The sequence below is a fragment of the Acanthisitta chloris genome, unplaced genomic scaffold (genome assembly GCF_000695815.1).
Source record: "Acanthisitta chloris isolate BGI_N310 unplaced genomic scaffold, ASM69581v1 scaffold2721, whole genome shotgun sequence".
Lineage (NCBI taxonomy): Eukaryota > Metazoa > Chordata > Aves > Passeriformes > Acanthisittidae > Acanthisitta > Acanthisitta chloris.
In genome coordinates, this window is record NW_008657447.1 from 67,817 (window position 1) to 93,174 (window position 25,358).

A 25,358-nucleotide genomic window follows, 5' to 3' on the forward strand; every position below is an offset into this window, starting at 1 on the left:
CTACAGCAGCCTTGGGGCCATTAGCAAGGTTCATTCTTACGAAAATGCTTGGGATGCTTCCTTCTGTGAGTAACTGCGGGTGTCTTTATTTGTACCGTGTTTCCTTGTTCTTCTTCCTCTATATGTCATTTGATCAATTAGAACAGATTTTTGCATGTTTAATGTGCCATTCATGAACAAGGAGCTTCTGAGATTTAGGAGAGCTCAGAGTGTATGCTTCCCTAGAGATGCGCAGTGCTTGCTTTGCTTACCCACCCAACACAGGCACAACTCATTTATGTGGATTAAGACACCTAATGTCAAGACAACTGGTGGAGGTTATCCAATTTAGCGCAGAACATATTCTTTACATGCAATGTGTCTGAAAAACATTTTTGTATTGTGAAGGCTAATCTTTCAGTACTGCAAGTACTGCTTCACTTTAATTTGGCCATACAGATAAAAACTTCACTAAATTCTCTAAGAAAGGAGTGCAAATAGTTTTTGTTAGTCTCGTCCTGGAAAATACTTTATATGCAGTTGGGATTAAAGAAAGTGTCCAACAAAAATAAATGGCTGATCCTCAGTTATCACTGAAGATCAAGAAATTTGACAGTGACTTAAATGGAAGAAGGAACCTGCTCTGTTCAATACACAGAATATTTACTTTATCACTAGAAAGGAGTATCACCTCCTGTCTATTAGAATTAGCCCTTGCTTAAAAGGATTATTTCTTATTCCTGCCTTGTTACAAGACTAAGAAGATAGTAAGAGTTAATTTATTGTTTTAAAAAAGTGAGTTGAAGCAAGATTGTAAAGGAACTTGATTTTTATTCATTTTCTTATAGCACTGTATGCTGGAAAAGATACATAGTGTGGATATGTGCTGTTTGTAACCATCTGTGAGAAACAAACTGTCATGGTTTTAAATTTAAGAAGTCTATTTTTGTACATAAAATAATTTTAAAATATTGAATATAATTTTCAATTTTGTTAACTTTTTCCAGAATGATTGGTTTTAAAGTGATAATGTGGAAACACATATTGTTCTGAATACCAGGGCTTTAAGAAAAAAATTAAAACTGAGATTTCTTTTTTCTAAGAGGTCTATATGCGGTTTATCAAAATATTAGGAGTTTGTTCAATTTATTATTAGTTCAGGCTTCTACTTGAAAAAAATTTCAGTAGATTTGTAAAAAATGAATTCATAAAACATTTCTATTTTTATCAGGCTGTTTGCATTTGTTGCTTTTGCAATTAATAAAGCTGAAGTAAGGTAGAGAGGATGAGGATTATGAATATCTTTAACGTTGCTAGGAGGCATTTACAGTGTCATTCCTTTGAACTTGTCTGCAGGAGATTGGAACCCTTTTTTCTTTACAGGAAAGCTTTCCTGCTTAGTTTCAGTAAATTAAAATCCTGAATTTCTTTAATTCTTGGATTTATGTTGAGGCATTAGCAGAAATTAATCTATAGTCCTTTTATAATTGTATTAACTGAAAACAAGTAGTTTAACATAGAATACACTAATTTTAAGTATTTTTATAAAAGATTTTGCATGTGAGCATTATTAAAATGAGATTTGATGCTTTAGTTTTAACAATAGCTTTAGTTGACAAGTGTCTATATGTGCAAGAACCTCCAGACACAAAGCACAATATAATGTAGATTTTGCTGGGTGTTTTTACTGCTTGGCAAGTGGTTTTGAAAGGGAAACTACAGAAATCTGCTGATGCTGCAGTGAAACATGGTATTTCTAAGTACCTATTGAACAACATTTTCACTTTTGGTCTTGAGTTTTAAGGTGCTTTTTAAAAAAATCAGTGAGTAAAAGTTTAAAATGTAGGTATTGGATCTTGCCTGTCACAGTAGAGCCCATTTATTACAGCTTCTGATACATGTCATTCTGCTGAACACAGAATGTGGTCTACTCAAAACTAAGTCCAACCAGTGCTGGTGAAGAAATAGATCTATTGCTTCAAGTTCAGTCCTTTACCATTTCCACCACCGTCCTCCCATCCCCTACCCCCAAATAATATGAAAGGTGCTTTGTTTCTTGCACTGGCTAATAAATACACCAGCAGAAAGGAGTGTGCCTCTCATGTACTGTGACTTTATGAACTGCTATAGGAGAAACAATAGAATATGAATCTGTGTCAGTGAAGGGAAGAGCAGAGCCATTTGGCCTTCACTTGTTGACATTGGGGCACCCAGGTGAGTTCAAGAGCCTGTTGTCTTTATGCTGCAAACTGTCTAGGGTATGGCCCTTCTTATTGTAAGTGATTGTACAGTGCCAGGCACAAAGAGTCCTTGATCAACTGCTGAGTCTGTAGATGCTATTTTACTACTAATAATAATCTTGTTACATTTAATTGGGTGATAATTCAGTAGAAGAAATCCTACACTTCCCTATTAACATTGTATTTCAGTTTCTCTGGCACTGCAGCTTTTCTGCCTCAGACTGTCTCTTGATTAGTCCCCTGTCTGCCTACCAGTCTGTGTACAAAGATCTTGCAGTCATGTAAAGTGGGTACAGGTGCACATTTGTACTGTCTTTTTGCTGATATTGCAAGTTAAAATTATTTCTTTAATATAATCTAGTTTAGAGACGTAGATACAAAAGACATTTTGTGTTGCAAGGTCTTGAAGACTGCAGGTAAATCTTGTACTGCTTTCTGTAACACCTATAAATTCTTGTGTGGTCTGATTCAATCTGAATAGTTTCTATAAATAAAAGTTAGAAGAGTGTAGAAGGTCTGGAGGTTAAATATTGTCTCAAGATATCTGAATTTTAGCATAATTTTGTCAGACAATTTTTCCTTATATTTTAAATAATATTTGTTCATTTGCCTATTACAATTGTCAGCAGAAGAATGCTTTTCACTATCATAGGGCATTATAAAATAATAAGCAAAGGACTTTTCCTAAACTATGGATTTTGATTCTTTCTCCATTAGTGTGGGGGAACAGAGATGGAATTTCCAGAAGTTCAGCTTCCCCTCCCAGAGCATTCCAAAACCTTGGCTGTTTGACATGTAATTAAGCTAGGCAAAAATCTGACATCAAAGTATATGGAAGGTGATTCTCCAGGATTCTTTTACCTGCAAGTCCACTGGAGTGGGCTGCTCTGTTTGGAGGCCAAAGGGGAACAGAGAGTACCCTTTGTTGGAAGGCAGAAAAGGAGAAAAGAGAGACTGTCATTTATTTTTCTTTTTGTAAGTGTTATATGGAAGAGTTTCGTAATGCACAGTTTGTTTGCATTTACTTGCTGAAAACCTGTGGATGTATTAAAGTGGAACTGTTCAGTTGAAAAAATACTGCCTTGAAGAACATTACTTTTAAATGCAAAAAAAAATAATCTGTTGAGGGAGTTGACTCCCAAGGTTTAAAGTAATTGCAGCAGTGTAAGTTTTATTTTTGAGTGAACAGTTTGAGAGTGGTACAATCTACCCTGGGTTTAATACTTCAAATACTTTGTTCAGGCTTAACTGTTAAAGACGTGTTAGTTCTCAAAGTTATTGTGAGTGCAAGGAAGGAAGAATGAATGAGAGGTTTTGGCCTATTCTGTATAGTCAGAATGAACAGTCATGGTGCCCTTAATCTGTGGATAACAAATGTAATTCAAAAGATCTGTAGTCAGACTTAAAAGTGTGAGGGACTTCAAGGTTGAATGGACAGGTGGAAAATGTATGAAAATAATAGAAAAGACTGGAACGGTTCAGGGAGAAACTGCAGAGTCTAAAGTAATGCAGAATGACAGAGAGTAAGGCAGTATTGCTTTCCATTGTAAGCTAAACATAACATTCTGGTTTCAATATAAGAGAATTGAATTTAAGCTTTAATTCTCAAATGAAATATTTCTACACAAACATACTGGGGCAAATGAAGCCCAGTGGAAGTTGAGAAGGTGTGGACTGCCTTCCTATTGAAGACTGTAGCCCTATGGGTTAAAGCATTGTGCTGTGAAATGCCTGAAGCTATTAACCTCTTCTGCTGGAGTTCCCGATGACTTAATGTATCATTGGGTAACATTCATTAGTGGTGTGAAGATTGACTGCCATGCTCTAGTGGCATTGGGCTTTGTCTTTGACAGTGGTTTACCACAGGATATTTAATTCATATGCAGGCAACAATTGTTGCAGAACACAAAATGAATAGTTCTTGTATTGCATTATTGTCTTTGGTAGAAGATGCATTTACTTCTAGTAAATTAGAAGTGAAGCAAGGTATTTTGTTTAGTTTGTGTTTTGTTCAGTCTTTGCTCTGGCAAAATCACTATTATGTTGCTCTATTCCAGTGGAAAACGACTACCTGACATAATCTTTGTGCTTGGGAAAGCACAGCCAGTAATATAAGCCTTGTTTTACCTGAGTAAATTCTGAATCTTAAACATCCACTAAGGAATTTTTTACAAGAGAATCCTAGACACAGAGAACAATGGAAAGTCTAGTGACAAAGTTAGCATAAAGCTCAAAGTTGGTAAGTAAACAAGAAGTTTAGAAATAGTGCTTTGGGCTATATTTTTCCAGTGTTTCTGATCTTTGGTTTGTATTTTTCAGTATTAGACTGGTTTATATTAAAGATGATATCATATACTTGTTATTTCCTTGGTGTTTTACTGAATATTGAGCAGCTGCAACAGATCTTACCTTTCAAAATTATTTTTGTTAGTGCTCAGTGATTCTTCTTTATATACTGGTGTGATTCTAAGGTGTGCCATGCATTCTTGTAGCCCGTATTTTAGTAGTGCTTTAATCACAGCCAGAAGATTAAAACTGAAATACTGTAATAGTAGAGCCACACAAAAAATTCAATAATTTCTGAAATTTGAACTTTCAGAAGTCATTTAGATTATTTTCTATTGGCAAATTTTTAGCATGACAGTGAAGACTGATTGTTTCACTGCTTGTTTTTTAAACTTGGTGGTTATTTCCTCAAGGAATCTTGCTGACAGGCTCCTGTTTGCCTGAAAGAGGTGTCTGGTTTTATCACCATTTGTGAGAGGAAATGTGAATTTCTATGGAAATTAGCTCATTAGTATTAATTTTTGGCAATGTCTGACTGATTAATGAGCTGCCTTATCACTTAACAAAAACTCCCCCAAAACCTCTTATTGAAAGGAAGACCTTCCATATAATTGCTAGTGACTAATTCTTCACTGAATTGAGGCTTCAGATAATGGCAATAAACAAGCAAATGCCTCTTGTCTTCTGACAGTCTCTGCTCTTGCTGAAACCAGGTGCTGCAGGCTCACATTGCCTATCATATACCAAACTCAGTTACTGCTGACATGGTTATTTCTCTTTCATTCTGGATATTTCTCCTGGGTATTTGTAGCAGTAATTTGGTAATCATGCATTTTTCCCCTGATTACTTTATCCTTTATCAAAGTTAGAATTGTTTTGTTCCTAGTTGAAACACAAGGCTTTTTAGGACCTTTGTGAGAAGTGCCCTTGATACTGCTTTTACTTCTTTCTTATTACTCATTTTCAAAGATTGTTTTTTTAATGAATTTACATAATTATCTGCTATGTCGTTATCTTGGTTCTAATGATAATATAAAACAGTTGTAATTGAAATCTCAGTCTTTCATGATTTTATAGGTGTTTCAGAGCTCTTTGACTTCAGTTATAAGTAAGCACAGAAAAAAACATTTGAAAAGCCTAATGTCATAATTAAATTACTTACAACAGGTCTGCTGAAGAATTGTATAAATGGACATTGATGCAGTGCTTACTATATGTAGGTATGAGCAACTTAAACTGTAATTCTGCAAATTATTGCAGGGTGTAGCAAAACTGTGTGATTTGCAGGTTTTCTGTTAACATTCAGTTACCATTTATCATGCTGTACAAATACTGCTGTGTTTATAATACTTTTAAAAATGTTATCAGTGTAATCTCAATTCTATAACTATAATGATATGTTTAACTATAGGAACTTAATGCAAGATAGGCAAAGTAAACTACTAGTATTGTACATAGTGCTTGAATTTCATTTAGCTGGCTATTATTCAGAAATAATATACAAATTGCTCATTTTCCTTGTTTATGAGCATCTGTTTCATTAAAAATTCTAATCACATGGATGCAGATGTAATTCTATATTGTAACGTTTTAAATAAGTAAGTAGGAATATTCCAGTAGTTTTGGATTAGCAATATTGTACTAAATATGCAAGCAGGTTTAGTGTTTATTTTGCACAGTAATTGCAATTGATAAATGGTGGTTTATGTGTTGTGTTTATTAGAGCTTTAACTGCTAATCTCATATGAAAATGTTGCTTTGTAGAGCAAAATTCAGGGAGAGGGCCTGGGATTCCAGAGTGAACTTGTACATTCCTTCAGGGCATTTTTGCAAGGGAGGTTGTTGTGTTTTAAAGGTAGTTGATAAGAAACCTGCACCACCAACCCCAGACCTGCACCACCAACCACCATCATGCATTAGTCTATAGAAGGTATTTGGGTGAACATACTCCTGTACCACTCCGTACCACCATTTATCCATGTGAAATTTTTGACCATTTGCAGGATACGTTATAAATCAGGATGTCACTACCAGACAATCAGATTTGAACATTCCTTGCATAAAGTAGATTGCCTATATCCCTGAGGAATACATCACTTAACTGTGTTTATGTGACGGTGTTGATATGCCTGGTTTTACATGAAAGTTAGGGTAGCGTGTTATGTCATCATGAATTCACAAAGTAGGTGGTTGTGCTTTACGTATACTCAGGTTATCTCCTCTGGACAAATCACTCAGAATAATTGAAAGATGTAGTTTTATCATATGGCTATTAATTAAATCAGGAAACAGGATTTTTTTTTCTTCAGAGTTGGACTTTGCTACTACCTCGGGTTCTTATAGTGTTCTGTCCTCTGAGGTGCTGACAACAGATTAACATGAAACAGAGCTCTGTTGAACCTAATTATGTTATAGCTCATTGTTTCGGGGACCTATAAAACTATTCACCCTCTTTCTATGAGGCTGTAATCACAATGAAAGGCCATCAACAGTGCCTTTTTTCTTTCCTGCGGGACTGGAGATTTTATTAAAGGTCTGATCTGGCTGCATTTACACCTGGCAATGAGTGCTTCTTTAGCAGCTTTTAATCCTTAGTCGGTCAAGCAGGAGGGAATGACAGCAGCATAGCTTTTGATCAACCATAAATGTCTGAAAGCTTAATTTCTTTTAAAACTATTTGCTATTCAAATCTTTACTGAAGACATGCTTTCCTGTACTTCAGAGGAAAGATTTAAAATATGAGGACGTTAGTAAAACACAAAACAAAACAAAACTGAGATCTTTCTATACTTTCAAGCAGTTTCTGCTGAAGCAATATTTCCAGATCAGCTAAGGAGATCATTGTTGTTAATTTTTTAAATCCACAGAGATGTTGGAGACCACTAATGTTTAGCACATTTAGCTCTTAGAAATAATGAGTAAAATGATGCCCTACCTTTATTTTTAAGTCTGTACTGGTTGGGAATTTAAAATTGATACATTTCTGCTAAATAGGTTTCTGTAGTGTAGGTGCTCCTTCAAGACTTGTCTGGGTTCTTTTTTCTTTTTTTTTTTTTAAATTATTTTTGGTTTGTTTATTTAATATACAAATATTAAAATTATTGGAATTTTGTAGCAATTTAGTTGGAAATGTCCTGCGATGTTTAGAGATGGTTTCTTTCTTTTTTCATTTCACTGCGTGTATAGAGAACTTTTATCTATCTATATATTTTAATATTTTTTGTATTATTGTAATATTATTTTCTCTCCTTTCCACGCCACAAGGAATTTAACAGGAATGAACTCCACTGTCTGTTTTTATGTGCTTGTACTGCTAACCTGCTCATCACTCTGTTTTACCACAGGATGTGAGCGGGGGCAGTTCCGCTGCGGAAATGGTCGCTGTATTCCTGCAGATTGGAGGTGTGATGGGGCTAGAGACTGCTCGGATGATACAGATGAAGCTGGTTGTCGTAAGTGAAACAAATACAAGCAGCTTTTTTGCAATGTGAGAAATAATGAGATCCCATTGTGAGAAACTGTACCTGTGGTACAAGAATGAATATTGAAGGGGGAGAAACTCCTAGTTATCTTGAGATACTGCAGAATCTGTTTAAGAGTTGTACTTCATGAGTTCATTGGCTTTGGTAGTCAGAAAATCTAGTAGTCCTCAGCTTCTAACATGACTTATCCTTTTCTTAAAAATCTAACTGTCCAATAATGCAGTTTCATTTTATGACTAATGTTCTAAGTAGATGTAGAACTGTATTGTATTCTATTATTGCAGTAATCCTGAATATTCTATGTATACACAGTTGCCCCCAGCATCACTTACACTCCAAAACTTCAGATCTTTCAGGGCCTGGACAGCAATCTGTACCTACTGCCCCTAGAGTAGAGTTGTGCTTAGTTGTCTAGAGTTGGTTGTGTTATTCTCAGTGCCAGCAACTCAGGGACAATTATATTCATATAAACTATAATATCCATGCCCAAAAATTCTCTCAAGCTGAATGGAAAAGTAGTGAAAATTAAGAATTTCCCTCCACAATCTGTTTTCAGGAGCTTGCCTGCATTTTACCTTCTTGGATCTAGTGTTCTTTGAGGTCTTGTGGGCTGGTGCAGTTATCAGCCCACTTACAGGTTAGGCCAGTTTTTGCCTCTCAGATGATGGGGAGTGAGAAAGACTAATTTATGTTGGTTCTTTTCACACTATTATTATATCTTTGCTGCTTGACCCATATAATAATTGGAGGTCATTGACACAGCTTCACAGTCTGATTTGTTGCCTAGCACGTTAGCTACCTCCAAAAAAACAGCGCAGTTCTGGGTGAAGAATGTCTTAAACTGGCAAAACAAAATGGTGTTGTCTTACAGCTTGCTATTTCAGCTTAGTTCTGAACTGTGATTGGAAAGAAGTCATTGGGCTTTGAACAAGGAGTGGGTGAAATTCATGTTGACTATGTGAAAGATTAAACAAAACCAGCAAAACAAATAAACCCCACACAATAGAAATCTAGATCCTCACTACATTTGTCATAGTTATATGCATGCCGTTGAGTTGTTCTTTTTAATACATGTGATGAATTAAGAAGAAGAAAATTAAATTTGATTTTTTTTCAGTTAATTGTACTTTTAAATATGATATCTTAATGTGCTATGGGTAGTGGGGCACATAATTGTCTAGGAAGATAGTTTTAAACTGTTTAAAAGTGATCTGAGGTTAAAATCCTATTACAAGATTTTTTTTGTTCTTAAAGCAGGAATTAAAAAAAATACACATGAATTACATGTCTGTAGTATGTGACCTATTTTATCCTTCTGATTAGTTTACCTCTAATGTAATTTTGTATTCTCAACTCTAAATTTACAAAATGATTTAATTTTCTACCTTGATGCTTTGGTTACATTGATAGTTGTGCTTGCATATCATTCAATGAGCACAAAGTGTTTCTAGTTGACCTTGCATTACTCCAAAACCATGAGATCCTGAGAAAAAAGATGGTCAAGACCATGATCCTGTCTACTGGACTGTGTTGTTCTAGTGATTCTTGCTAGGGGCATTAACTAGGGATGGAGTATGCTGTAACACAGTCTCAAACTTTTACTTTGATCTTTCTCTTTGTTTTCAGTTGTTTGTCTCTTTGAAAAGTAGAGTGGAGCTGGGACAAGAACGTTCAGATTGTTCTGACGTGACCCTCACTTTTGTCTTATGAATTCACAGGGAAGAGTTGAGAGCTTGTTTTGAAAGACCTTCTTCCTACCAGGGATAGAGCACCTGAGATGGAGTGAGAACAATTGAGACCAGGGAGCCAGTGTGACTCTGTACATAAGTGAAAAAGCAGCTCTGCCACAGGGCAGTTCAGAACCTGAAACTTTTCTTGGGGCCTGCCCTCTAGAGGAACCTGTGTGTTCAGGAAAGGATATAAAGCTGAAGATACCTATGCAGGAGTTCACTAAGCTGAATTTTGCCCTTGGGCATCCTTTGCTGGCCCTTTTTCCCCTCTCTGGTCTGCCCATTTTCTTTGACCTGTCAAATGCTTTGTGTGTTTCATGGAAGTTACAATTCATTGACAACCCTTAAGCCTTCTTTTCCCTTCTGCAATTATTTTCTTTGAAAGTGCTTTCCCAGATGTCTGTGAAATGACAATTTTTTTTCGTTGCTTACACTAGCACAACCTACCTGTGAGGGAAACCAGTTTCAGTGTCAGACTGATGGTGAATGTATCCCGCAATCATGGGTTTGTGATGATGAGGAAGACTGTGAAGATGGCTCAGATGAGCATCAACAGTGTCGTGAGTATTTTAAGTTCTAATGTTATACCAACTTTATGCAGTAAGGAAATTTACATAGCAGCATATCGAGAACATACAGAAACAAGCCTAATGTAAGTACAGGAGTCTCCCTAAAATGTTTCTAGAAATTAAAGTCTGAGGTCTGAAGTAGGTAAATACAGAAAATATGTCCAAAAGACATCTCCTGATCTTGAAATCTGAAAATTACTGATGTTTCAGTTAATTAAAAAGAGGAAAATATACAGTGTATATTAGTTTTGTACTTGATACAAAATTTAGTAGTTTCAAAACCAGTGAAATAGACATAATACTAAGATGTGTTCTCTACTCATTGGCTAACAAAATTTGCACTTGCATCTGAGAAATATGCATTAAAAAAAGTTTATTTCTTTCCAGAAAATTGTGAAATTTATTTGTATATAAACCAGGAAGAATTATCAGTCAATTCAAGTAAATATTGATTAATATTCTTGTATGATTTTCATCAATGCTTTTTAATAGCATTATTATTTAAAATGACCAGAGACATTTTTTCTTATAGTTAAGGAGGAGAAATGCATTGCTGTATGTTCCTGGCATATGGTGAAAGTCATCTTTCATTATCATTTGGACAGCTTAAATTTAGGACATAATTCCAATTGGTATTTAACTTTAATATGCTAAACAGTTTATTAATCATATTTGAATTACTGTTTTCAAGTGAAGAGTTTAGTGTTCTCACTATAGTTTAGATCAAGGAAATAATTTAGCAGTCTAACTGCTATAGCCATAGGCTCTTTTTTCAGTATTGATAGCAAGATAAATATTAATATTAATGAAATATGTTACTCTGATTTTTGAATGCCATGACTAAGCAGTTGAAGGGCTATAAGTGCATGCTGAAGTGATGAACAGTGAACAGAGGTGATTATTGCACCAAATTACATTATCTGCATTATTGCATAAGACTGGGGAACAAGTGTAGTGTTCTGAAGAACTGCTTTCCTGCTACTTCTACTATTAGATGTTAGTTTAAGTGATGAGGATAAGATTAATTTATTTGCATTTTGATTCACTGTATAATTTTTTGATAACTTCTTTAAACTGAACAGCTCTGGAGCGACTCCCCAACCCCTGGGGAGGTTCAAAGGTTTATGGTTTGGAAAGATTTTGCTTACAAACTTTGTTTATGCTTTTATATCTTGGTACTTGTTCCCATGAAGGATGGAAAAATTTGAATGAAGGTTAACTGCTTTTTGCTCCCCTCTTCAGCACAATTGCTGGTTATGTTTTAACTAAGGAATCTGCAGATACAAAATGCAAAATTAGCAACAATGCTGAGTTTGACTTTTGAACTGGGTCACTGTAACGTTGTTCTCTGTGTACTGGTTAATCCTGAGTGTTAGTAACTATACAGTGGCACTGTGCTGCTGCCATTTTTGAGTCATGTCCTAGTATTTGTCCTTGTTCTTCTAAAGGGACTTTTTAGCTCTGTGATTGGGAAACCTAGAGGACCTTTTCTCCTTGAAATGTTAAAAACTTTCCCTGAGGAAACTGGCCAACAGCTCAAAAGTCACACATGCAGAATTGAAACAAATTTGTTTTACTTTACTGTCTTGCTCTTGTTTTTCCTCATGACCCTAGTATCCCAGCAGCTGATCTGGCTTTGGGAGCACTGCTGACAGCAGAAGGCATAGAGAGCCCCTTTATAGTGGCAGATGACCAGGTGCCAGTATAGAGACTGGGATGTTGAGATAGAGCACGAGTATGGGAGAAACAAATGTGCAGGTGGCAGAAGGAAGGAAAAGTTAGCAGTAAGTTTGAACTTAGAATCTGTCTTCACAGATTTGATTAGTTTGCCTATGAAGAACTGAGAGTTTAGTTTAGTTGTAGTGCAGTCAAAGTGGAATTGAACAGTTGCTTTTCACTAACAGCTGTCATGAGAAGAGACATAATCATTCTTGATCCTCCGTTAGTTATGAATGTAAACTATTCCTGACTGTTGAGGCCCTAGCTGTATTAGAAGTCACTGCCTTATCCAACTCTGCTGTGTTTACGTTGTGACATTCTGGTTAACCGAATAACTTACTGACAGATTTTGACCCAGTAAGTAAAATAATAGAGAAAACTTTAAATTGATGAGAATCAGTAATTTACTGTTTTAGGCAGAACAATTATAGGGAGGTAATTTTTAACTTAGAGGTTGTCCCCTTCAGTGAAGAAAAGCAGTGACCTTGCAGGCTAAAGAAGGCCTCACAGAGATATGCTATCTACCATGTGCTTGTCAAGTGTTCTTTAATCTCCTTGAGTACTTCGAGATACAGGGGGCAAAAGTCTTACGCTGATATTTGTGAAAAAGATGGAGTAGTTAAAGAGGAAGAAGAAAAATATTTTTCTTCATAAAAAGCCTTGGTTGATGGAAAATACTGATTGAGTGCCTGTTCTCTTGCAGCGGGAAGGACATGCTCAAGTCAGCAGTTCACGTGTTCGAACGGACAGTGTATTCCGAGCACATACTGGTGTGATCGAGTAGAGGACTGCACTGATGGAACAGATGAAAGAGTCTGCCGTGAGTCTTAACTCTTAGCATGAGATTTGGTTTCATCTCATCTCTCTGTGGCATTTTAATAAATTTGTAAGATTAAAGGGCTTGTTGATAGACAGGATGATCACAATATGCTTCTTGTTACAAGAGTTTCATTTCAGATTCTTTTGTGTATTAGAGCTGATGTTCTGATACAGATCCATTATGGCAGAACTCATGCAAACTGCCACCAAAGGATCGGAGCTTCTCGTTTCTCATTGTCTGAAAGATAATTAATATTGCATCGGAAAAAAGCAACCACGTTTAATTGACTTATAGTTTTGAGACATTCAGAACTAACTTTGCCCAATTTGTTCATATTAATTTTGCATTCTCATTAAATCAGTAGTAGTTATAGCCTGTATAGAAAAGCAGAATTTGACTCCAGCTCACTTCTGTGAGGAACCTTGATCCTTTGAAAAGCGTTTGTATTCTAGACTCTAGCTTCATGTGGAGATGATTTGGTCATATTTTATTGAGAGAAGTTGCTTATATTGTGCCAACATAATGCAAATGGACAAATAGCTTTTTTTCAATCTAACTTCCCCAGGACTGAGGCTACCTGCCTGTCTGGTGACAGTCTCCCTAGATTCTGGCCTAGGTTGAATACTGATGGAAAGGATGGCTGGCCACAGCATAGGGGCCATGTTTTTTCAGGAATGTTTTGTCTTAATACCTACACGACAGTGCGTAACAGCATACATAGTTAGTATTAAGGGAAAGCTTCACACATCCTGAGCAACATCTAACACATAAACTGCTATTTCAGCTGTTAGAACTTAGTGTGCCTTTGGGAAAAAGGCATAACTGTAAACTTCACTCACAACCAGACCCAGGGCGGGAGGTTGGGGAAGAGGCTATGGTGGAAGGGATGGATAAAGAAGCAGGAAATAAAATGTTGCTTAGTTAGTATTAAGGGAAAGCTTCACACATCCTGAGCAACATCTAACACATAAACTGCTATTTCAGCTGTTAGAACTTAGTGTGCCTTTGGGAAAAAGGCATAACTGTAAACTTCACTCACAACCAGACCCAGGGCGGGAGGTTGGGGAAGAGGCTATGGTGGAAGGGATGGATAAAGAAGCAGGAAATAAAATGTTGCTAATGGCTGTGCTTAGAGGAAAAAAAGGACATATGCACATGCTGTGTAAAGGAAAACTAGCATATTATGTGATCAGCCTGCTGCTAATGTGTTTTGTCCCTGACTCACAAGTGGCTAAACTGTACCTTATGTAGAATGAAAGGTGATTTAGAACTATATGGTCCTCTGGAATAAGATGTTGCTGAGTCATTCAGCTTGGAACTTTTTCGTGTGATAGACCCACAGTAATTTCTGAAGTCACCAACACAAATAGCTAAAAGCCAAGATCCAAAGTACCCCATATCATTGCTGGAAGAATACATTTTGTTGATTGGCATTTTTTTCTCTTAAAGTTTAGAGGGAGAAAAGACATTGGTAACTTAATTTAGCAAATCTATGGCACATGAAAAAAATTCTGAAGAAAAGATATTTGTTTCAAAAATATATGATCTGTGAATTAAAAAAGAGGAACTGCTGAGCAGCTCTGAGAAACCTGTGAGTAGAGACTGTGGAGCAGCCAGATGCCATGGTGTGATTGTTATAATGCAGTAGAGCTGTGGCAGGCTGGGACTGCAGTCCTAAGAGCAACACTTGCAACTCTTTCTTCAGAGCACAATCTGCCGTGATGTTTAAAAATCGAAGTGCACATTTTATTTCACATTTTGCATTCTCAGCTAAGTAAATTAAAAAGGCAGTTTGGAAAGGGACCTCTAGATCCCTTAACAATAGCATTCTACTGCTGTGTGGGAAACCCAGTTATTCCTGCATCAGGCAGTAGGAGCTGTGACTGTTGGGAAGGCAGCATGCTTAGCCCCAGGGAGAGGGATTGCCTCCTATCATTCAACAGCCTCTACTCTGGCTTATTAGAATATGTGTTGACAGTCCCTCTAAGACAGAAGAATGACTGTGACTTGGAACATTGAAAGGAGGAGTGTTGGACTAGTTTAAAGAAATGTGACAGTGCTGAATCCAAGAGAATCAAGAAGAATGTAATGACAAGACTCTTGAGGAGGACTGATTAATTTTATTGCCTTTCTGTCTTTGCAAGGCCTGGAACTTTAAACAGAAATCATAACATAAAATTAACAATTTGGTGATTTTATGATTAACTATACAGTAGGAATTAGTGTAAGTGTTCAATTTTTGCAGCAGATTCTAATACTTGCTTTGAATGTTAATTTTTCCCATTGTTTAGTCTGTTTCCTTTTCCACACTATCTGATATAAACAAATATAAGAGGAATATTATGATTTTGGCCTTGTCCTTTGTAATTAATTTTCCCTTATTTAATTTGCACTAAAATGTTTCATAAATAAAAATGAAACATCCATGAAAACCAAAAGAAAAAAGCGATTTATAATTGATTCTGTTAATTCATGGAGCATAACAAGATGCAAATTTGTGTCCATTTACTGATCTGTCTGGAAACAGATTTAGATTATAAAGAAGATAAAGTTTTGTTGCTGAAAAAGTTACATTATTTAAGAAACTAGTCAAATGCAAAATGTCACCAATATAAAGTAAGTCTGCAGTAAAACATGTAAAAAAATGGAACAAAGGAATTCAGAGCCTTAGTCCATTTTACTGCTAATGGGATTAACAGCAAGGGGAAACTACCCATGCAGAGGCTAAGATAAACATCAGAACAATGTTTCAGCTGCAGGTTGTGTAATTAGTGCATTGAAGCTGTTTTAATTTCATAAAACTGTGGTTTTAAATTTTTCTTTAAATACATGTCAGGCTGTTTTTTTAGCTTTTCTAAATAGTCAGCAGCTAGCAAAGACTTTAAAAGTTTAAAACTTTAGAAATATGGAAAGAAATAGCAGAGTATTTGGGTAGCAAATACTTTCAGGGAATGAGCAGCCAATACTGGTGCCATTTTTCTGTGTAACATACTTTATTTCTTTCAATTAAAGGTAGAATTCCCTCTCCTGACTCAGCTTCATAGTTGAAAAATTAAAGTCCCAGCCATGTCCATTTTGCTTTGCCGTGACTGACAGAATAGCCTTCCTGGATACAGCTCTGGCAGCTGAGCACTGCACTGAGGCCATGAGGGAGAAAGGGAAAGTATTTTAAAGACATGTTGTTTGAGGCTGATGGACTGAGTGTGGGCCAGAGACTCAGTAATTTTGATTCTAATTTTGATGTTGAGTGGCTGCCATAGGTCAACTGCACAACCTGTTAATTCCTGCCTCTTGTTTGCTATACTAAATAGCTGTTGTGGTCAGGAAGTGGGCAGCCAGCTTTGGGATTAATTTGCAGAGATCAGGGTGAAAGTGAACAAAGATCAAGAACTGAAGAGATCATGAGGGATGTAGTCCAAGAAAGAAGAAAAAGGCTGTGCTCAGAGGCTAATGTTCCTGATGTTGGTCAAATTACATGTAACAGCTATAGGACAAGGGAGAAGTTCAGTCTGAAGGTAATATCTACACCAGGGAGAGTCTGGGACAGGGAAGTAGCTAAACTGAAGCAAGGCAAGGAAGGCAGCCAAATACTAGTGTGAGGGATCAAAATCAGGAATTAAGGCCAGGAATGAGTGTCTGGTCAGCCTGCCAGCTCTGAAAGCATCTCTGCTATGAACATTGCCTGGTATCATGTAGCTTGTAGAACTCTTGGGCTTGGACTCAATCTTCCTCCTGATGACTCTGATAGGCTGTGAGCTATCTGGGCAATGAATTGCCCACTGTGAGGTGGTGACTCATGGCAGGGAGTCAAAGGGTTTTAATTAATTTTATTTTGTAATATGTTTTGAAATGTTGCTACAATAAAAGAAAGACACTTGTAAGTAGGAAATTGCCTTTTAAAACATTTTTATTTTTCCTTCTTGTAAGATGAGTTAGGGTTACAGAAGGTTACACTTCCTGGCTATGTGACAGAAATCAGTGTCTGTGGAATCAAATACCAGTTGTAAATGTTTCCTGTTACTGTTTTTGTATGGAATTATTTCCAGCTTGCAGAACAAAAGTGCTAGGCAGAGAGCAAAATAATGTAGGTTGAACAGTTCCTGTGACGTAGCTTTCAAGCATCTTCCACGTGTCCATTGAAACTTGCCATTTAAATATGTTTGCGACTGTTGCCCCAAAACAGGTACAAGGAGCAAGGTGCCTCATCTGTCATTTGTGCTGGCATTTGCCAGTTTATATTTTGCAACTGAAATGCTGGAATGTCACAGGGAGACAGGTTGTGGAGAAGTATTTTGGCTAAGAAATAGTTGTCTGAGAGAAGGGGAGAGAAAGAAGAGCTCTCTTTCTTCCTGAGCACTGGAATGAACATAGCTGGACTTCCTCCTGTTTTCACAGAGCTCAAATTGTCTTCCAGGAATTGTGATGGCTAAGGAAAGATTTATGTGGAAAGATTTCTTCTTTTTAGTTTTCTGTAAAACTAGCCACAGGACCTGGGGAGGAAAAGGTAAAGGAAATAATGTTCATGTTGGAGGCTCTGCGCCATTAAAAGCAAGGTGAAAGAAAACAGTGTTTATGTTTTCCTGTCCCTTCACTTTTCTCTTGTACTGTCTCCTTTCACTCTCTCCTCTTGTACATCTGTATTCTCAGACCTCCTTAGGTGCAAACTACCTACCCTGTCAGACTTCTAACTCAGAACCTTATATCCAATCCTTTTTAGCTCTTTCTAATCCCTCTTTCACCAACCTAGAAAAAAAGAAGTTCAATTCTCTGGAAGAGAACCCTTGCAGGTCACTCACAGAGCACTGACACTTTTTCCATGTGCCTCCTACAACAGAGACAGTATGATTGATTTCTCTGATCAGTATCAGGTCTTGCATAGCTGTGGGGTTTTGTAGGTCTTTCAGTTTAGGGAGTTCATCCCATTCCTACCTTCCTCATTGTCAAAGTTCAGATTCTTCTTTTCTTTTTAAGAACTTTCCATTTGGAGATAGCAGTAGAAGAACTAAGCTCACTCTTTGCTAATGTTTTCTAAATTTTGGAGAGAAAGGAAAGCACTTTAAATCCTGGTCTTTTGCAATTGCTAGGGCAGGCATTCCTTTGTTTTCAGATATCCTAGTATCGTTAGCAAGTTCTGTTTTGGCTTCCTTCATGCTCTCAGCATTGACACCACAAACACAATGTCATAGGTGCATCTCCTGTGTGATTTCCATACAGGCCTGAGCTAGACATCATTGGAAAGTGTAGCACCGTGGTTAGTCCTCACAGAACCCAGCTTTTCTTGCCTGATTCTTCTACCGTTGCTACTTCTCCTCACGTAAAAGTAGCCCAACTACTGTGGATCTGTCCTGATGACACAGATGCTCCTGAATCATGCAGTGCATTGGCTACAGCCTTTGGTGTAGCTCAGAGCTTTGCCATTATTCATGAGGATTAGTTCTTAATGCCCCAAATAATTAAAACAATTTTATTAAAATAATATGCTATAAGGTACAAAGAGTACAATGTACAATGCATAATGCAGTGAAAAATATCTTTCAGATCAGTGAGCAGACTGTGATCAGAACTATAATTTACTAAACTTGGTCTTTTGACAGAGGATTGGGAATGGGATTACCTGTACCGAGTTTAAAAATTAAATTAATCTCCATTGGGCTTTTCAAAGAATGTTCTTACTTGTGCAAGTACAATTAAAATAAAGAATCTGTACACCAAGCAGATTTTAAAAGAAAATAAGGAAAAAAGAAGTATTTGTTCACATTCTAGTAAACCGCCAATGTAGTTAGAATGTATATTTTGAAATGTCTTCAAAACATCTTTACTTATTGCTCTGCTTGGTATTTTTATAGTGATTTGCATTTGTACAATACACTAGATTATATAATACAATAAAGATTTTTTCCAGGCTGAGGACATTTCCAGGCTTGCTGCTGAAGTGAAAACTTTGACAAAGTCTCCCTTCTTCTAACGGAGTTTAATATAAGCTTGAGAAAATCTTATTAGTGACTAGATCCTCAGTTTGCCGGGGCATTCTTGAAGAAACAGGCAGTGCAAGGCAATGGTTCCAACTTGCTATTTGTTCAACATTTAGTCCATCAGAAACAGCCTGGAACATCATTGGAGGTATTTCTGTGGGATATGAAGAAAAATGAGGAAAATTAAAAAAAATTCCATTATAAATCCCTTAGAAGCTTTCCCAATTTAGTGTGGATAGAAGCAAATATCTTGTATTCTTTTTCTTCTATGTGCCCTGTAATACACTACACTTGTACTGCCATAGCTATTTTCTGCTGTGCCATGGAACATAGAACTCCTCACTGTCATACCTTCGCTGCTTCCAGACAGGGAAGAAGCATTGATTCCACAGGGAGCATGAAACCTGGCCCCAGGTCAGGCCTTTCTTTAGACCTTTCTCTAGGCAAAGCTAACACTGCAGAACTCATGTTGTTCCCAAAGTGTTATGAGTTGTCCCTAAGCCTAACCCAAGCAAGAAAAGGATGAGAAATCTGTTAGAGGAGAATGTGTCTGGTTAAGAAGTGGGGCCAAAGGATGCTAATTGTATTTAGGGTACATGTTGACATTGTCAGACTTTTGCAATGGAAGATCTGGGAACTAGTACTACGAAGGCCACAGGTGGTAATGCTGCAGCTGGAACTCTGGTAACTTGAACTACCATTCTTTGATTAAGCACATGCTGTTCCTACATGCAAGTTGCCTACTTATATGAACTGCAGTGAAAACAAATGAAATGTAAATGAATCAATCAGGGACATAGTCTGGCAGGACTTGCAGTGGACATCAACACAGCTGCTTATGCTCTCATATGAAGAATTTAAGAGTTAAAACCATGTAAGCCTATTCCATAGATAATTACAGTTTTGTAGGAATGTGATGTGTCACTGCCTGGAAAAACTGCAACTTTCTAGAGGTCTGCTTGAAGTAATTTTATAACTGATGTTGTGAATTCCAACAGTATGAATGAAAATGTGCCTAAATGAGAGCCTGCTCCATCTGCTGTATTAACTCCTAGAGAAGTAAAATGGGATAAGAATTCAAACTGAAAATATACAAGATGCAAATTATGACTTGGTTATTCTGTGTCTTGAGTTCATGTATCTTCTATATAGATACAAAGGTTCAATAAATATCACTTCTAAAATTAGTGATTATTTGCTTTCATACTTGCTGTTTGACCTAAATAAGTAGTTTTCATGGCAATGAGCTAAACTATGAGCTTGTGTTCTCCTACTCAACTCTAGCATGTGCATATGCTTAATTTGTTAGATAGTTCCACTGAACTCACTGACTGCTTGTATGAATAAGTATTTTCAGAAATGGTTTTAAGTTGTTGGAAATAATTCCTTGAAATGGCCTGTAGGTCATCTACATAAGTAGAATATCCAAAACCTAAAAGACCATTTTTTTCTGAAGAATCTGTTTTCTTTTGCAAAGGGGAAAGCATGTATTAAAAAAGAATGGTCCTAATATTGATCATGGACCTGGAAATTTAATATCCTTGGCTTAATTAGGACAAAACCATAAAACGCTGAAGTCTCTGATTTTGAGAACTCATGACAGTCTAAGAGGACTTAGGAACTGTAAATTTCAGGAACTCCTTTGCTATCTAAACATTTATTAAGATTAATAAAGTGTAAAACTGAGGTACAAATAAATAAAATAAAATTTCACTCTTTGTTCTCCTTTTGTGTTGCATTGCTTTCTATCATATTGTAAATGTTTGGGTTGCAAATCTCTTTGGAGTGTGGAAGGGCATCTAATTTTTCCCTTGTTACTTACAAGGTTTTGTAGCTTCTATTTAAGAGGATATTCTGGTATATCTGTTGGAGAAGTCAGTATACTGGATAAATGGATTGCTTGTCAGTGCTAGTACAGGAAGTTTTGTATTCCCTTTTTTGTTTTCCTATAAACCAAGAAATTCTGTTAACACTGGATGTAAATGACTCATCATAGTCTAACATTCATGCTAATACTAAGGCATTTTTTTATTATAGACTACCCAACATGTGAACAGTTATCATGTGCAAATGGAGCATGTTTTAATGCAAGCCAGAGATGTGATGGCAGAGTTGATTGCAGAGATTCTTCTGATGAAGCTAATTGCAGTAAGTATCGTGTGCAGTTATCCCAGAAATATGCTTTACAGACCTTCATTTAGTGTTAAAGACTGTAGTTTTCTGACAGATTTTCTGTGTGTCTTTCTATGCTAAAATCTTTTTCAGCACGTGGATGTACCAGTACGCAGTTTCAGTGTGCTAATGGAGAATGCATCCCACGAGCCTTCATCTGTGACCATGATGATGACTGTGGAGATAGGAGTGATGAAAACTCTTGCAGTATGATGTTTTTGATTTTTTTTCCCCCCACCTTCTTTTAACTGTTTTACTTAAAACTGGTTCAAGCAGATAGCAGGAAGTAGATTGCTTGACTATACAGCCATCAAAAGCAAGGACTTTTTGTATGGAATTATGAAAATTGCATATACTTTTTTCAGGTTGTCTTTACTGCTAAGTGCCTGGGTGTGTGTTTACTATTTGAATTTGCTTGATTCAATGAGTTCTTAATACACCTAGTTTCAGTTCATCATGTTGTTGTCATTTTCTTAATTTCAGCATGACCCAAAAGTAATTATTTCACTCTGAAATCTCAGTTATATACAACATGCAATTGAGTTTTGTCCAGATTTGTTTGGCTCTTTTCACATTTGTATTTTCTGATAGATGGAATGAATCTTCTGGAATTATTCCTAGTGACTATAATGTACAACTTTACAGACAGCTAAATGCACAGATTGTTGCCTTGAGGTGGTCATGTGAGGTCTTTAATTGACTGCTCCATTTCTGGAAATTTCTTGCTCATTCTTTTCTTCACAATCAGGGCATCCTGAAGTACTGCATCTCCAGCCAGAATCATGGCTGTAGAGTTATCACTTGTGTGACCTATATACTTTCAAATGTACTCCACTGATTATAGTATGCAGGAAAGGATACTGGGAGTACCCACAAATGTTTCTGAGCTCTTAGCATAGAAGGCTTTGACATAAATGTTCGTTGTTTTTTTTAACTCTGAAGACATACAAATATTTTACCTCCTGGTGTCTTGAGTGTCCTGGTGTCATGTCCACTTTCAGGAACCTTGCTAATAAGGTATTCTACATCTAGTCATACAACTAATTGATGAATTTAGCCTGCCCTTTTATTTCTGTAAAGAACTAGAGCAAAATAAAGTTCATACTTAAAACCAGAACAAACCTCAGTGTTTGCAGTGTATGCAAGATATGGAACTGCCCCAGTTTTTCAGGAGATATTATAAATTGCTCTTCATCTCTGAGACAATATTACTATTTTTAGCCTTTTAGCCACTTAAGAGTAGTTAGATTTTCTCATGTTTCTTTTCTTAGCTTATGCAACTTGCAGAGGCAACTTCTTCACTTGCCCGAGCGGCCGTTGCATTCATCAGAGCTGGATATGTGACGGAGATGATGATTGTGAAGATAATGAAGATGAAAGAGGATGTGGTATATACTATTGCTAACTTTAAAGGATATTTTCAGAGGAAGACCACACACTGCTACATCTATGAAATTTTGGCCGATCAAGATGTTATGAATCCATTTTATTTCTGTGAAAACCTTAGAATTCCATCTTCATTGTACCTTATTTTTTTTACTTAAGCAGTATTTTTATTGTTGTGTGTGTGAGAATTATTGCTATGACACTGAGTATGATGCAAACTAAGTTTAGCATAGAGCAACTGTTTTTTTTTCTTTTATATTCTCTCATGTATACTGTGTTTTGGTTTCCTGCCTGTGGAGATTTTTCAGGTCATCTATTAAGAGACATGAGGCTCCTAATAACCAAAATCAATTTATTGAAAATGAAAATAACTCTATTCCTGCCAAGATTTGTCATGTGAGAAACAGAACTTTAATGAATTTTCTCTTTCATTTGCCTTTTCTATGATGAACATCATTCTCATTATCCAGACACACTTTGTGTGTTTTGAAACCCTGAAACTATAGTTCCATTTCTGGTGCACCACTTAGTTTAAAGCTAAATGGTTTTGCTGTTTCTAACAAAACAGAAAAAGTAAAAGCATTCATTTGTCTGTACAAGTATTGTTTGCATTGTACTTTGAAGGTAAAAGAGAGCATGGAAGGAAGTATAGATGATGTTTCTTTATAGTCTTTCCCAGCTGTGTGCAAGTAACAGAAACTGAATAATAGAGATACTTTGGGAAGCTGTTAGAGTAGAAATCTGAAGTATTATTTGAAACCTACTCTTCAATTATTCTTGTGTTTCTTTTCCATAGAAAGTGATCACCATGAATGCTACCCAGGAGAGTGGGCCTGCCCTGGGTCAGGGCATTGCATTCCAATTGGGAAAGTGTGTGATGGGACTGCGGACTGCCCTGAAGGAGAAGATGAAACTAACATCACTGCAGGAAGATATTGCAGTATGTATTAGAACCAAAAGCATACACAGAATAGCAGAAACATTGGCATTGATACCTTTTTACATTCACCTTTTGTCTCCTAAACCACACGGAAATTTTGGAAGCTCACTATTTTCATAGGCACTGTTTGACTGGATGATCTGAACGAGGCATATATGCTGTGAAGAGACCATTTCTTTTGTAAAATTTGTACATGAAATTTCACAAATAAAGATTTTAGCTCACTTGCCATACCCTAAAATATGTTCATGAAGGCAGAGAAAGATGTGCTATATACCTTTTTTGTTTAAATATTTGTGTTTCTCCCTTTGTGTAAGTAAGAAGGACTGTTTTGTACTGGTCAGAACACAGGATTGAATCAGTGTATCCTGAGCTTTGGCTAATTCACTTTAAAGATTAGAGTTTTCAAAAATATCTTTTCACCTGGGATGTCTGGTTATCCAGTTAGTGGTATACTGGCTTTTCTCTGTGGGAGGTGATGACCATGTATAGTTCCTGTTAATTTCACTCTAATCTTATGAACACTGAATGCCTCTGAGAATAAGGACCAGGGTATTTTACATTTTTAAGTTCTAGGAAAATGAACATTCCTGTTAACAAAATCATGCCTTTTGAAAAAGGAGTGCAGAAGAAATAATAGGAAATTAAACCTTATTATAAAAAAGAGTTTCTTACTTTGCTGACCAGTTTAGTAGTTACAGCAGATATGGGCTGCAGAGCAAGCCATTTAACAGAAGAAATTAAGGAAAAGGAAGATGAGAAAGAAGGAGGTGGAAGTCAGCAAATGCTTTGCAATCATAACTTGTTCACCTATCACTGAATTGTTTATTAAATAGTAGTACAAGAACAGGGAGAACTGGTGAAGGAAAAAAGAACAGAGAGAGAGAGAGAGAGAGAGAGAGAGAAGAAAAGGATAAAGAATTTCTCTATGGATACCACCCAATCAGTATATACTAATATATTGGAGTAATATACATATTCTTCTTAATGTAGTAGGGGGTTTTTTTATCTTTTTTTTTGCATAAAAGAGTAAATGATGAGGTTACACGCCAATAGATGGAACTCAAGAATACATTGTTCACAAGTAGGTCTCATGGAAGCAGAGAAAGGTATGGTGCATTGCCAGCTCCTTCCTCTGTGCAACATTTTACACAGCACAGAGCAGTGGTGGTTCATATGCGACTGATGTTTATCCTTTAACTCTCTTCTAGAAGCTGTTGTAAACAGTGCCTTATCTTCTGTCCCCCATGTCCTTGCCTGCATGTATGTAAGGATATGTGATTTTGTGGAACTTCAGACATAATTTTCTGTGCAGATTTGTTTTAAGAAGCTGTTCTTGAAATTGTAGACTCTTTGTAGAAAGGACTACAGCTTTGTAACTGTTAGTAAGGCAAAAAGCTGTTCTACCAGTAAGACATGTAATTGTGTTTCTGAAATATTGTATTTCCTTTTCAGACATCTCACGCTGTGCTGCTCTGAGTTGTCAGTATCGCTGCCATTCTTCTCCGTCAGGAGGGATGTGTTACTGCCCTGCGGGATATACAATAAGCAGCAATGACAGTCGTACTTGCATTGGTAAGTGAAGTACAGGGATTACAGATATCTAGTACCTTCTCACAGCTCATTGGAAAACTGAATTCTGGGAAGGCTAGTAAGTTCTAAATGGGTGGATGTACTGGCAAGTAGAAAATCTCAGGAGTCAGCAAAAGAATAAAAATCTTAGTAGTATAACAGCGGCATGGTGACACAGAGGCAAACCAGAGAGATATCATAAAGATCTCTTTCAATAAGACCTAAAGAGATAGTGCCAGCATGGTTAGGTTTATAAAGAGCCTCTTGGATGGCTGTTTGGTTACCAAAACGTTTTACAGGTCTTTTAGTGGTTAGGTAGGGAGAGCTTATTTCTGCCTCAGTGATGTTTCTTTTATGCCTGGAAAAACAGTTAATGATGTTGAATTGTTTGGTACTTTTGGAAAATGGCTGTATACTAAGACAGTAGAACACTGTACTTTAAAATGAAAAGGGTGGTTTTGTATTTGCCCTATGGAAAGGCTGTATCATCT

The 25,358-nt window shown here is 36.6% G+C and overlaps 1 protein-coding gene across 1 annotated transcript in view; it reads left to right on the top strand.

The window, feature by feature from the left end:
* LRP2 (low density lipoprotein receptor-related protein 2) overlaps positions 1–25,358 on the top strand; it is a 115,519-nt gene that overhangs the window by 10,350 nt on the left and 79,811 nt on the right. The window contains exons 2-9 of the mRNA XM_009084699.1: positions 7,850–7,957; positions 10,155–10,277; positions 12,709–12,825; positions 20,835–20,945; positions 21,063–21,176; positions 22,241–22,357; positions 23,152–23,295; positions 24,751–24,870. Coding sequence (XP_009082947.1) covers positions 7,850–7,957; positions 10,155–10,277; positions 12,709–12,825; positions 20,835–20,945; positions 21,063–21,176; positions 22,241–22,357; positions 23,152–23,295; positions 24,751–24,870 — 954 coding nt within the window. The remainder of the gene's footprint in view (positions 1–7,849; positions 7,958–10,154; positions 10,278–12,708; positions 12,826–20,834; positions 20,946–21,062; positions 21,177–22,240; positions 22,358–23,151; positions 23,296–24,750; positions 24,871–25,358) is intronic.